The 15,267-nt window shown below is 33.2% G+C and overlaps 2 protein-coding genes across 9 annotated transcripts in view; one reads left to right on the forward strand and one right to left on the reverse strand.

Annotated features, from left to right (window-relative positions):
• syn2a (synapsin IIa) overlaps positions 1–5,672 on the reverse strand; it is a 19,704-nt gene extending 14,032 nt beyond the window's left edge. Inside the window, 1 exon segment of the mRNA NM_001002597.2 lies at positions 5,205–5,672. Coding sequence (NP_001002597.2) covers positions 5,205–5,542 — 338 coding nt within the window. The 5' untranslated portion in view covers positions 5,543–5,672.
• Positions 5,673–8,356: 2,684 nt separating this feature from the next.
• vgll4a (vestigial-like family member 4a) overlaps positions 8,357–15,267 on the forward strand; it is a 73,357-nt gene continuing 66,446 nt past the window's right edge. For 7 of the 8 annotated variants that reach the window (XR_015523081.1, XR_015523080.1, XM_087306490.1 and 4 more), the window contains exons 1-5: positions 8,357–8,846; positions 9,413–9,551; positions 9,661–9,868; positions 11,783–11,894; positions 14,098–14,292. Coding sequence is in view for 6 of the 8 variants with exons in the window: in XM_087306490.1 (XP_087162616.1) it covers positions 8,768–8,846; positions 9,413–9,551; positions 9,661–9,868; positions 11,783–11,894; positions 14,098–14,292 (733 nt within the window). In the remaining 2 variants the exon portion in view is untranslated. Of the gene's footprint in view, positions 8,847–9,412; positions 9,552–9,660; positions 9,869–11,782; positions 11,895–14,097; positions 14,299–15,267 lie in introns of all 8 variants that reach the window. The other variant, XM_087306492.1, reaches the window with a different exon arrangement.

Consider the following 15,267-nt stretch of genomic DNA (forward strand, 5'->3'; position numbering starts at 1 on the left):
CCCAACCGTCATTGGGGGACACGCAAATCGTACTAAAATGTACGAATTAGATCGTACGAATTTGTACGAATTAGCCACTAAATGAAAAAGTTACAAATTGCCGTGAGATTGTGTTGTATCAAACTCATCTAAACAAGCTAATCAAGGTCTTACTGAGTATAGTTGAAACACCCAGGCAGGTGTGTTGTGGCAAGTTGGAGCTAAACCCTGCAAGGCACCGGACCTCCAGGAACGAGATTGGTGACCCCAGATGTACACAATGAAGCTAGGACTGTCTGTAGCAGATCAAGCAATCAAAGAATCAATCATTAATTCAAAACAAAATACAAAAGTGTCTGATTTGTACACCTCCTACAACACATGCGCTTTCAGTGTCGAGACAGCAGAGTATGGAGGTATTTTTGCCCTACATGTTGGCATAAGGATGATGCCATATTGTGCAGCAGGCTAGTTACCATGGTGACCAACATTTTTGCTCTTTTTTTCATACCTTAAGTAGTTCATGTGACATTCAAGGAATTCTTGGATTTCATTGCCTGTTTACTGTATTCAACAATTAGTTTAACCACACACACACACAAACACACACATGTTGGGATTTTATGTGTTATGGGGACCCACGTAGATGTAAGGATTACTGTCGTCTTTCCCCAACTCTCACAGAAAGCATTTTGCAGTTTAGCATTTTCAACATACCTCATGCATTATTTACGAGCTGCTTTCCTACAAAAAATCTCCCCGCAAGGTCAATAAATGACTGGTATTGCTATACTTGTAGGGACATTATCATTTATTTGGAGTGACAAAGACTATAGCTAATATAGTTGAAGTCAGAATTATTAGACATCCTGTTTATATTTTCCCCAATTTCTGTTTAACGGAGAGCAGATTCATTCAACACATTTCTAATCATAATAATCTAATAGTTTTAATAACTCATTTCTAATAACTGATTTATTTTATCTTTGCCATGATGACAGTAAATAATATTTGACTAGATATTATTCAAGACACTTCTCTACAACTTAAAGTGACATTTAAAGACTTAACTTTGTTAATTAGGTTAATTAGGCAGGTTAGGGTAATTAGGCAAGTTATTGTATAACAATGGTTTGTTCTGTAGACTATCAAAAAAAAAGTATGGCTAATAATTTTGACCTAAAAATTGATTGATTTATAAAACATTAAAACGGCTTTTATTCTAGCCGAAATAAAACAAATAAGACTTTCTCCAGAACAAAAAATATTATCAGACAAACTGTGAAAATTTCCTTGCTCTGTTCAACATAATTTGGGATATATATATATATATATATATATATATATATATATATATATATATATATATATATATATACATATATAATTATTTATTTTTTATTGAAAGAAAAACAAGGTAAATTATTACATACAAGGATTTGACAATACTTTTTTTGATACATTTTTCCCCCATTAACAACCTCCCTCCCCTTCAAAGAGAAAAAACAAACAAACAAAAACAAAAATTAAAAAAATAAAAAAAAATTATATATATATATATATATATATATATATATATATATATATATATATATATATATATATATATATATAAAGAAATAATAATAATAACAAAAATTAAATAAATTAATACTAAATTAAATTAAATATTTAAATAGTTTTATAGTACAATGAGGAAGTATTTAACAGTGATGTTTGCCCATCGAGATTGATTGCATTATCCTTATAAGCATAGACCTCTATTAGTTTTAGTTTGGGGGAAGTGTTAGGCCTTTTTCAAAGTATGAGATCATTGGATTCCATACTGTATAAAAACGTTTAATAGATCCTCTAGGAGAGTATTTAATTTTCTCTGATCTTAAAAACAGCATCATATCACTAAACCAGAATGAAACTAAAGGTGGTTTACTTGATTTACTTTGATTGATTTACTTTATTTCCCCTGAGCCATAAGACACACGAAAGCATAAGCGTCTTAATAATTATTAGACATGACTTTATCGTATAATTTTGGAAATATTGAAAAAACATTAAAAGGAGGGAGCTAATAATTCTGACTTCAACTTTATATAGACCATGTTAATTCTTATAGAGCTGCAATGTCAAACAAGCAACCAATCTGGATGTAGGTTGCTATACTGTTATCTTAGGACATAATGAGCTATAATTCAGTCCACTGCTGTTCAAACTGCTAGTTAGTAATTACAGCACTGTCATGTAGGGACCTTTTCTTTTCAGATCGACAATTATGGTGGCAGATGAAAAGCTAAGCAGAGAGTTTATTGGTCACTCATGCTTTGAAACAAATAAGACACAGATGTTTACTACTGATGTATTCTTTAACAAAAAATAAATAATTGTGGTCAAAAATATTGCACATTTTGACATTATTTCTTTATAAAAGACTATTATTTTTTTTCTTGATAAAAGACTTTTATTTTTGCTTGTCTAGAAAAAGCTTCAGACCATATATATTCAGCTCATATAAACTAATTGCAACCAGTTTTCTTAAAAGAATTGTAAATCAAATGAATCTTATTTTCACGGTAGAAAATGCTTCTTGATTTAAGATTTTTTTTAGAGTTTTGGACTAAAAACCGAACTAAAATTATAAGAAAGACTTTTTTTTCAGTACATGCAAATATAAGTATGACCTGTGATTTATGCAGTGATGGTGTTTCTAACAGCACAATGCATGTCAGTCTACCACCTTTATTTCTTTACCAGTTGAAACAAGCACTGAAAAAAATGGTTCATCGGATTTACTAAAATATTTTAGGGTAAATGGTTTCAAACTATTTAAATGTGCTGAATTTATACAAACTATTTAAGTGGAAAATTACTCAACTGAATTTGTTTGTTTAAAATCAGACCATATAAATTGCTTGCAAACTGTTATCTTATAAAAATCGTAAATCCAATAAATCTTTCTTTTTCACGGTAGAAAATGCTCCTTGATTTTTTTTGTTGTTGTTTTTTTAAAGATATTTGGACCAGAAATAATACAAAAAAATCTAAGTAAGAAAAGCATTGTTTGCAGTGCAGTTAATATACTCATCTAAAGTAGCTCTGGGTATTCCTGCCCCACAGGTCTTTCCCGTATCACAACATCTTCTTGAATGACCACATTGTTTCAGAAGTGCTAATTCCATAAATACAGAGAGCGATTTTAATATCACTGTAAATCAAAGACACTTTGACTGGTAAAGGTAGTAGACTGACATGCATTGTGCTGTTAGAAACGCCATCACTGCATAAAACGCAGGTCGTACTAGTATTTGCATGTACAGCAAAAAAAGTTTTTCTTACATTTTTGGTCTGGTTTTTCGTCCAAATATCTAAAATAAAAATAAATCAAGAAGCATTTTCTACCGTGAAAAAAAAAGATTAATTGAATTTACAATTCTTTTTAAGATAACTAGTTGCAAGCAATTTATTTAGTCTGAATTTAAACAAATTCAATTGAGTAATTTTCCACTTAATTAGTTTGTTTAAATTCAGCACATTTAAATAGTTTGAAACCATTTACCTTAAAAAGTTTTTTGTAAATCCAATGAACCATTTTTTTCAGTGCACTTTTCAATTGGTAAAGAAATAAAGGTAGTAGACTGACATGCATTGTGCTGTTAGAAACGCCACCACAGCATAAATCGCAGGTCGTACTTGTATTTGCATGTACTAAAAAAAAAAAATGTCTTTATCTTATTTTTGGTCCTTTTTTGTCCAAATATCTAAAAAAAAAAAAATCTTAAATCAAGAAGCGTTTTCTACCGTGAAAAAAAAACTTTTGATTTCCTTTTTTTTTGTTTTTAAATAACTGGTTGCAATCAGTTTATATGGACTAAAGCTTTTTCTAGACAAGCAAAATCTAGTCTCTTATCAAGAAATAATATTTCAAAATGCAGTGGCGCAGTAGGTAGTGCTGTCGCCTCACAGCAAGTAATTTGCTGGGTCACTGGTTCGATCCTCGACTCAGTTGGCGTTTCTGTGTGGAGTTTGCATGTTCTCCCTGCGGTCGCATGGGTTTTCTCCGGTTTACCCCACAGTCCAAAGACATGTGGTACAGGTGAATTGGGTAGGCTAAATTGTCCGTAGTGTGTGTGTGTGTGGATGTTTCCCAGAGATGGTTTGCGGCTGGAAGGGCATCCGCTGCGTAAAAATGTGCTGGATAAGTTGGCGGTTCACTCCGCTGTGGCAACCCTGGATCAATAAAGGGACTAAGCTGACAAGAAAATGAATGAATGCAGTGAGTTTTTCATTAAAATTAGCAAAATAGGGGGGTGGCGGGGTGGGTTTTATTTGTATTTGTATTTTTTTTTTTTTGGTTATTATTATTTGTCTTGGCTAATTGTAAAAAAAAAAAAATCCTGATATTTCTTGTTTCACATTCTACACAATGTTATGTATATTGTCAATAAAAATAGATAGTAAGAATCTTCAAATCTTAAAGTTTGACCCAATGGTAAAACATAGATTTTGTGTTGTTTAAAATGAATACGTGTCTGAAAACATGGGGGAAAATTTTATTAGCAATTAGCAAAAAAATAAAAAATAAATAAATAATCTTGCTTTTCCTTTTGACATAAGATTATTCTGCTTGTTTTAAAGTAAAACTCACTTCATTTGGACATATTTCGTACAGCAAGACAAGCATGTCTAGAAAATGCTTCTTGATGTAAGAATTTTTTTTTTTTACTAGAAACAAGACAAAAAATCTGAATCAGATTGGATTTACTAAAATTTTAGGTAAAAGGTAAGAAACAATTTAAATGTGCTGAATTTATACAAACCAATTAAGCTGAAAATGACTACATTTGTTTGTATAAATTCAGACCATATAAATTGCTTGCAACCAGTTATCTTTGAAAAAATGTGTAAATCCAATAAATCTTTATTTTTCTGGTAGAAAATGCTTATTGATTAAAGAATTTTCCAACAATTGGACTAGAAACAAGACCAAAAACTAAGAAAAATGTATTTATTTATGTTTTGCAGTGCATGCAAATAAGTACGACCTGCAGTTAATGCAGTGATGGCTTTCCCCTGTCAATAACAGCACGATGAATGTCAATCTACTACCTTTATTTCTTTACCAATCGCGAAGTAGCTCAGCGCTAAACCATCCTCATCAGATGAAGATGCAAAAACAAGGAGTCACCAAATCAGAAGAAATGAGCATTATCAGAGAAGACCATTGGTCTTACCAGTCGTGCTGGGGCTCGTCAATAACCAGCAGGATCTTGATTCTTTTGGATGATGCAGGGACGGAGGTTTGCTCCACCAGCCCGGCCGAGGCAGCCGTCTGCTTGACAACATTCGTGATGGAGCTGAAAAAGCCCGTCCCTAAGCCTGGCTGGGGCTGGATGGGTTTCCTCTCCTGGCGCGGGGACACCGGAGCTGGTCCTGAGGCTGGCGCTGGCACTGGGGCTGGTCCTGGAGGGGGAGGCTGAGGAGGATCTGGTTTCTGCAGGTCCGACATGTAGCCATTAGGCAGGTTGGAGATGAAGGTGCTGTCGGACAGACGCCGGCGCAGGTAGTTCATGATGGCAGACTAGAGGAGCAGTGCTGATCTGGAAACTGATGTGGTGATCTACTTTAGCGGAAAGACAGCCATGGAAGTGAGATGCTGGGATCCCTCCTTGCGTCGCAGTGTTTCCTCCCCTCTCTGCCTCTGATGTCACATGTGCATTCAGCCAATCAGACGCTTTTGCTGCATCCCTGCATGAGATGCTCAGTCTTTCTCTCCCTTCCCCCAATGCTAGACGACCTGAACACACATCCTCCTTCATGACAGGACAGTATATGCAGAAGGTTTCCTGCAGCACATGCGTGAGAGTGGATGAAATAAGAGTGGAAATGAGCAGATGAGCCTTCCCTCACTGAAATGCTCATATGTTTTTCTGACAAAGAGAAACTGTTTCAGCAATCAGCCAGCAGTCATGTATATAAATATATTGTATATGCGTGTCTGTGTGTGTGTGTGTGTATGTGTGTGTGTGTGTGTGTATATATATATATATATATATATATATATATATATATATATATATAAATTCAACTATATATATATATATATATATATATTTATATATTTATATATATATATATATATATATATATATATATATATATATATGTATATATATATATATATATATATATATATATATATATATATATATATATGTACAGTTGAAGTCAGATTCATTAATTTATTAGCCACCCATTGAATTTTTTTCTTTTTTAAATAATTCCCAAATGATGTTTAACAGAGCAAGGAAATTTTTAATAGTATGTCTGATAATATTTTTTCTTCTGGAGAAAGTCTTATTTGTTTTATTTCAGCTAGAAGAAAAGCAGTTTTTATTTTTATTTTTTACCATTTTTAGGTAAAAATTATTAGCCCCTTTAAGCTATACTTTTTTCGATAGTCTACAGAACAAACCATCGTTATACATTAATTTGCCTAATTACCCTAACCTGCCTAGTTGACCTAAATAACCCGGTTAAGCCTTTAAATGTCACTTTAAGCTGTATAGAACTGTATAGAAAAAAAAAAAATAAATAAATAAATATATATATATATATATATATATATATATATATGTAGATATATATATATATATATATATATATATATATATATATATATATATATATATATATATATATATATATTTATTTATTTATATATATATGTATATATATATATATATATATATATATATATATATATATATATATATATATATATATATATATATATATATATATATATATATATATTCATTTTTTCTTAATTTAGTTTTATGTTAATATAAAACAGCAATGAAGTACATATGTGATGTCTTAATTGGCCAAGATTATTTGTTAAATAAATTAATGTTAAGAGAGGAGTTGAAATGTGTAAACATGAGGGCAATATAGCAAATTCTATCACTGCTTTCCCAAACAACACTATTACATAATGGCTCATTATTGGATAAATTTAGTTGTATAAATTAGTAATGAAGTTGGTGCAAACTAATTTAGTGAACTTATCCTACTCAAAGTCAATTTTTAGAAAAAAATATCAAATAAAAATCTGTTATATTACATTTTATTATTGGAAACCTTTATCTACAAATACACCAATTTCTAATGAATGTGGTTGTAAAAAAAAAAAAAAAAAAATTTGAATTGTGCTCATCATTAGTGTGATCAACCTCTATAATGAACCCAGTCTATCTCCCCAATAGTTTTTAACAGACTGATGTGGGCGATAATAATTTAAAATAACTGTTTAAAGGTATTGTCAAGGACAGGGTTTTCCATGGTGTAATTGAACCGAGTTTAGGAATATTTCCAGAAAAGCTACAATACTGTAAATTTAACATTTAAATAGTAATTGTATTTCTTTAACAGATATGTCTATTAAGTAGGGCCAGACGGAATCTGTGGCCATTTTTTTGCTATTTCTGTGCAGAATTTTGTTAAAAATCTGTGGATTTATGTGGAATGATTTTGGGAGTATCATAACTAAAACCTTAATATATGAACTAAAACGTAATGCCTTTTAAACTTGTATTTAATGTTTACAATGCAAATCCAATTAGATCCACTTTATTTAGTAAACAAATCAAGTCTTCTATCTAATATATCTACTAAAAGACAGAAAATATTACTTTACAAACTGTATCGTGAATAAATTATGTCAACATTTTTATATTAGTCAATAACATTACTGAAATTAATTTAAACACTGAATAAATATAAATGTACACACATTTACACAAGTGAATAAACAGAATCAATGATAGGCTAGAAATCTCCAGATTCATATTTAGCATAAAAAACAGATAACTTATTTGTAGCCTATTTAGTACCATTAAAATGTCAGTTGTTTTAGGATTAAGTGTTCCAGCTGTTTCTTACAGCATTACATAGCCTACTCCTAAATATTTCAACAGTTCTTATTTTTTTACATTTTAAATGTCTGTCGATGATGTATAAATGTTCCAAGGAAAACTGTTAAAATAGCCAAAAAAGAAAACTTACTGTTCTTGCTACAATTTCATTCATTCGTTCACTAAGAATGTAACATGAGAAGCCCACAAGAAGCCCAGTGAGAGAGGACCTTTATCACTTGGTGCTATGACGTTGTCTAATGGACCTCGTTACTTTTTTCAGCGCTGCTCAGGAAGGACCAATGCTAGTCTTTGTGATGACTGCACAACTATATATTTTAATTTTGATTAATATTACATTTAAGATTTTTTAAAACAATCTGATTAAACTAAAAGTCTAGACAAGTAAACCGCTCTTTAAGAGAATTTTTAAAAAGCAAAAATTATGTATTTTTTTCTTAGGCGGAAATAGACGTGACTGTCTCCTGTGGAGGAACTTTAGCGTTATTTTCACACATTACAATCGTAACACAAGTTTGACTTTTGTTGTTTTTAATCACTGTTCGCTGACAACAGGTCGTGCATTACAAGAAAAAGCTGCTGTTTTGTAATAAAGTAATTTAAAGTAAACATTTTGACTTGGGTTAACTTGCTAATAGCTAACAACGTGCAAAACTAGCCTATTGTGCTAAAAACATTAGCGTTTTTGTTTACTTTTTAAAATTAAAATTTCTCACATTCTGTTTTTAAAGCTGCTTATGTTACAGTAACGTTAAGTTATATAATGTGAAAGACGTCCTTTGCAACAGATTGAAGTCTGCAGATGAAGTGGAATCAACAGTTAACGTGCTTCTTTTTAAAACATTAATGTTTGTGATAAAATGGATATTTTGATCAATGAAATCATCAATAAAATGAACAATAACATCAGCGGGCTGCAATGTAATCTATATGGCGAAGGTGAGTAATCGCATTCACACTTCTAAAGCGCTAACGTTACATAATTAATATTACGTTACATCTTAATGGTTATTTTAATGTTTTCAAAAACATTTTCAGGATACAAAGCATTTATAATACGATAATATTTCATAAACATCTCATTACAATTTTTTTTTGCAGCTTGAGCAAAGTTGAAAATTTACGTTTTATTTCATTATTTTCATTTATTCTAAGGTTTTTAACGAAGCTTCACATTCTTTCATCTTCAATATGGAGTCTATTTCTTTTGTCGTTTGCATTTTTAGATAGAGATAAAATGAGCATCATGCCTAATTGTAAATATTTTTTTTCACTGCTGGTCTGTTGACTTTAAAAATACAAGTTTTATATTAATAATAAAGTATTTGCCTAATAACAATTAAAGCCCATTGAAGTGCTAGCATAACATCACTTTAGTGCATGGTAATTAAAAAAACTGTTTTAGTTATTGTTTTTAAGCTTAATCAGTAATTGGTTAATCAAAATTTGCCAAATAAATGATGAATATGACTAACCCTGTGAATTTGAATCTGATTTATTGACAGATGGTTCAGAAGCATCTAGGGTCCCGGTGCTTGACTCAGAATGTCCACCTGTGAGCCCAACCAAGAGAAAACACCATGGAAACAAAGACTCCGACAAAGGACAAATGAACAAAATGAGATGTTTATTTGCATCACATCTGTATGTCTTACATTTGATATGCAGATTAGAATGATGCTTTTTTTCTTGCGATTTGTTTTATTTTATTATCGTTTGTCTTATTATTAATATCTTGTATTTTTCCTTTTAGGACAAATCCAAATGAAAGCACTGCAAATCAAGAGTCATGGAATGTCAGTTCACATGGACACAGTGGTCTGAGTGGTCTCCATAGCCATCATGTATTTGCACCTTTCCCCATTTTTGCGTTTGACCGACCCTTTGAGATGAACCAACAAAGCTTACATCCTACTAGTAGCATGCTTCCTACACCCGGTACCACCACAAATCAGCAACAGGTCAGACTTGTTTACATGTGTTTTCTTTAAAGTTGACCTAACTATTATGTCAATTTGTATGCAAAAACCTAAAAGCAAGTTTGAATTTTAGCAGTTCTGGCTAAACCGCGTTAAGCTGCTCATGTTTTCGCCACAAAATGGGCAAAACAACCCTCGACCGCCATATACTGTCACCATAAACTTTGTTTATGCCATGTACTCCACAGCACGAATTTACCTCGCTCACCATTAACAAAACGTTTCCCAGGTCACTCCCAGTGTGTGGTACATTTCCTCTCCGTAAAGAATCTGCAATTGTAAATGTGTTTCGGGACTTGTAAAAGTGTTTTGCGTCTTGTTAATTTTTTTTCTAAAATGTAAATTTGTTTCGTCCTGGGTAAAAGGGTTTTTCCTATGTAATTGTGTCTGATGATAGGTAAAAATGTTTTTCAAAATGTAAATTTGTCTCGAGCTTTGTAAAAGTGTTTCACACTCTCTAATGTTGTTTTGCACTTCCCGGCCACCGTAGTATCTTGAGCTGAAACTCCCCACACACACTCTAGGGACATCAGAGACATAGGGCCCTATCATACACCCGGCACAATGTGGCGCAAGGCGCGGCGCAATACTTGTTTGCTAGTTTCAGCTTGGCGCAAGAGGCGCTGCGCTACGCTGTTTAAATAGAAAATGCATTAGCGCTCATTTGTGCGCCCATAGGCGTTCTGGTCTAAAAAGGAAGGCGTTCTGAGGCGCACTGCCGGCGCGTCGTTATTTTGAGAATCTATAATAGATTTTTTATTAGACCAAAACAAACCCGGTCTAAACCTTAGTGCAGAGTTGCGCCTCGCTTACACACTGCTTAATACGCACAAGAGAGCAATAGGCAAATATCTTTCCATATGAAAAAATGTAAATATTAAGGATATATATAGGATATAATAAGAATAGATATAGGATATAAATATAAAGGATTAAAATATTACAAAACATATTATTTTCTAGCCTACATAAATATGAAAAATCACTGCTTTAATGTCTTCTTCATCTCTGGAGGCTTTTTCAGTTCATTCATAACAATTTGCTTTTGTATAATGTTATTATTATTAGCAGTATTATTTATTTTATCCATATTTATATTTGTTTTATTAAAAACAAGCTTAGATTTGCCCACCTGTCAGGTTTTAGACCATATGGGGCACAGCATGTGTTTTAGGATATAACTCAGGTTTTTGAGCACACTTCGTTATTGTTGTTCATTTATTCGTTTGCTGGAAATTAGAACTGAATTTAGAAATAGTTTTGAAACGAATATTTGCCCTTAACAAACGCAATTAATTATTTATAGACTAATTGATGTCTGTGCGTAAAGGTTTCCCTATCCAAGAGCGAAAGTGAAAGTAGATCCATTATCTCTCATTCTCACGCAGTTTTCTGTTAAAAAAACTGATTACTGTGAACTGTTTGCTAGTGAAATGCTCAGTTTTCCACTTAGACTTACTTTACGTCCTGTAAATAGCGAATGCGCTCTTGGCACGATGCAGCTGACTCTTAAAGGGAATGGGAGATGAGACTCTGATTGGTTTATTCTCAAAACACAACTATAACTCATTAAGAAAATAAACTCAACCCTTTTAGACCATGCGCCATGGCGCAAAGCGGATTTTCCCATCCGTAAATTAGCAAAAATGCATTCTGACACGCCCTGAAAGCGTTTGCGCCCTGCGTTTTGTGCTCTGCGCATGAACCGTCAAAATAGAGCCCTTATTGTACATCTTGTAAAATGATAAGTCGCCTTTAAAACATGGATTCTACATCAACAAGCTTAACTATTACAGTACGAGTTTTTTATTGCATGTAAAATGAGCAGTAGCAAGTACAACCATCTTGTTTCCAATGAGAAGATAATAAGCTGTATTATTATTATTATTATTTCAGAATCGTCCATCTGTAATCACCTGTGCACCTGCCAGCAACCGGCCTTGCAGCCTGTCCAGTTGCCACATGTCCCCTGATAGCTGCACATCTGGATCCGCCAACAAGACCAACGGTAGTTCATCTACATGTACATATGTATTTAGGGCTTAACAATATGACAAAAATCTCATATCATGACACAAGTCATCTCATATCCTGATAACTATATATCACGATGTGGTACCATTTCTGTAAATACAATCAGTTGATAGTTTATATATTGACCACATGCACAGAGCTATATCTTTTTTGACATTTTACAGAACAAACCACTGTTATACAATAACTTGCCTAATTCCCCTAACCTGCCTAGTTAACCTAATTAACCTAGTTAAGCCTTTAAATGTCACTTTAAGCTGTATAGAAGTGTCTTGAAAAATATCTAGTCAAATATTATTTACAGACATCATGGTAAAGATAAAATAAATCAGTTATTAGAAATGAGTTATTAAAATTATTATTTTTAGAAATGTGTTGAAAAAAATCTCTAATTTCTCCAACAGAAATTGGGGAAAAGATAAACAAGCGGTCTAATAATTTAGGGGGGGCTAATAATTCTGACTTCAACTATATATATATATATATATATATATATATATATATATATATATATATATATATATATATATATATATATATATATATATATACATATACATATATATATATATATGTATTAGAGCTGTGAACCTACACTAGTCTCACGGTTCGGTTCGGTTACGATTATCATGCCATCGATTCGGTTCAATTCGATATTTCGGTGCATCACGGTGCATTGACGATGCTTTCCATACACAGTTTTATATTTTCTTCACAGCAGCAGTTCTTGTATTAAAATGTATGAATATATTTATATACTATTTGTAATACAATTTTGTCGTTTAATACAAACAGTCAGATATACAAACTGTAACTTTAAACAAAACGAGCATTTAGCAAATAATATAAACAAATATAAACATTCAGCTCAATTTCTGGTCCTTGTCTAGTTCTCTTACACCCCTTTGATTGGTCACACCCTCAACAAAAACGGTTGCTATTGGCTCTTGCGCGCTGCGTTCTTCACAGATGAGTGATACTGATAAGCGGCAGGGGGCAGCGGCGATCTCACAGCTGATGTATGATAGACACGGTGGAGAAAACTCTGCAGACACGCGCTCGTTTCTGTATCCAAACGTATGCTGTAAAACAGCCGAGAGGAGAAGAAAAGCCTCCCCAGCTGGTCAAATGGGCCACTGGGTGTGTGTGTGTGTGTGAGAGAAAGAGACAGAGACAGAGAGAGAGAGAGAGAGAGAAATGGAGTAGGCTACTTTCATTCTCTCGATCTCAGTGAAATAGGGGCTATTGTTGTATATGTCAGTGAAAGACTGATCCAGCAAACACACACAGTGAAATTGTGCACAGTTTATGAGTTTTAAGTAGTTAAAGCGTTATAAATACTCGCGATCGCCTCCAACGCGACAGAGCGCATATGAGGTAAATGACGTCAGCAATAACTGGCTATGATTATTACTGAACCGATACCGAATTGTCCACGTCTGCATCGCGATGCACAGAAGAAACGATTAATTTTGACACCCCTAATATATATATATATATATATATATATATATATATATATATATATATATATATATATATATATATATATATATTTTTTTTTTTGGATGCCCCAGTACAGCTTTATGTCTAGCAACGCCTCTGGGATCAGCGCACATTTAATAGTCTTTTTGAAATCTAGCCCTTTTGGGAAGTAAATCTAATTATACTTTAAATTCAAGAAATGATGAAATTATTTGTACAAGATGCCCTATAGGAAACACTAGACTTACATATAGATATTTACTTCAAAGAGAAGCTGATCCAAAATGTCAATGTTGCAGTAACATCCGAAAATGCAAAACACATACTTTTAAAACGGCCTATTTTTATTATTATGAAATTGTGTTTTTTTTTCTGGAGAGTCTTAAAATAAATAAATATATATTTTTTAAATCGGAATGCTTTAAACATGCCTTTAAATTTTTATTAAAAGTAAATCTTAAACTGTTTAAGATTGATAACTTGTATTATTAATAAATTGTTGATGTTTTTATATTGTCATAAGCTTATGTATTATGAAAAGTTTTATTTACAAATGTACATTTAATCTGCTTTTGCCATGGATTAGCTGATATGGCAAATAAATTAAACTCCTCACCTGAAAAAGCTTTATTTTTTTCCAATGATTTATTTATCTTTATCATGAAATCTCTCTCTCATTTTCTGTCCATCAGCAAACAATGTGTGTGACCCTGTAATTGAGGAGCATTTCCATCGCAGTCTGGGGGACATCTATAAGGAGGCCTTGCCTATTTCGAACTCTGTGTCCACAACAGGCTCAGTTGATGACCACTTCACTAAAGCACTGGGGGACGCCTGGTTACAGATCAAAGCCAAAGGCAATAGTGGAACAGCACCCAATCATGTTGGTCAGTCTTAGGCCCCGTTTACACTAGTGCGTATTAGTTTTAAAACGGCGTTGTAGAATGAAAACGATCCGCGTCCACACTCGCGTTTTAGCCAGCGTTTCTGAACAGCTCTCCGTCCACACCAAAACGCTGAAAACGCACATCACGTGACCACACACACACACACTCGGGCAAGCGCTCCAGCATTTCTACCCAGATGAGAGCTCTGCTTGTCGGACTGCTCATCACGCATCTCCCGCTGGATCTAATCTCACTATATTTGCTAAACGTGATATTTCATTCATGTTGTTGTCTTTATCTAACGACATAGGCCAATTCCCTGACTTTGGTCATTGGAATCTATTAAGTTACTTGTTCACGGGTAACATGTTTTGGTTAAGCGCAAAGATAAGTTAATGATTAATCCAGGTACATTGACTGATCGCTTGCCTTTATTTCCTACAATGTATAAACTTATTGTATGTTATACTTTTATAATGATCGATTATTAAAACTGATATTCAGCAAAAGAGAGGGTGCGTTTCGTATTTTCACTGAAAGGAGGCATCTGTTATCGGCTCCGTTTTGTTATAAATATGCACACAGTGAAGATGACGCTCATATATGCAGCACGGCGCCTCAACATTTCTGCTGTCTGTTAAGTTGCTAATATTAAAAAGAAAATAGGCAGTTCCTTAAATCATGTTTACATTTTATTGTTGAGAAAGTGAAACAACGTAGCCAAGGTGATGTGAATGAAGTTATAAAGTACACTGTTCCCTGTGAAGATTTACGCGTGTCCTCGGTATGTTTTCCATATCAAACTGAGAAGGGGGAGACTGCAGCCTTGATCAAAACTTGCGAAGTCTGAACTTACAAGAAGAGGATGCGAGACTGAACTGTGTGTGGGCTACTTAATATTGAGGAAAAGCCCCAATCAGATAGGCGAACGTTTGCAGCCCCGCCTCCGTTTTCAGATGTCTCCGTCTTTCCCTA

This window comes from Danio rerio, chromosome 23 (genome assembly GCF_052040795.2).
Source record: "Danio rerio strain M-AB ecotype USA chromosome 23, GRCz13ab, whole genome shotgun sequence".
Taxonomy (NCBI): Eukaryota; Metazoa; Chordata; class Actinopteri; order Cypriniformes; family Danionidae; genus Danio; species Danio rerio.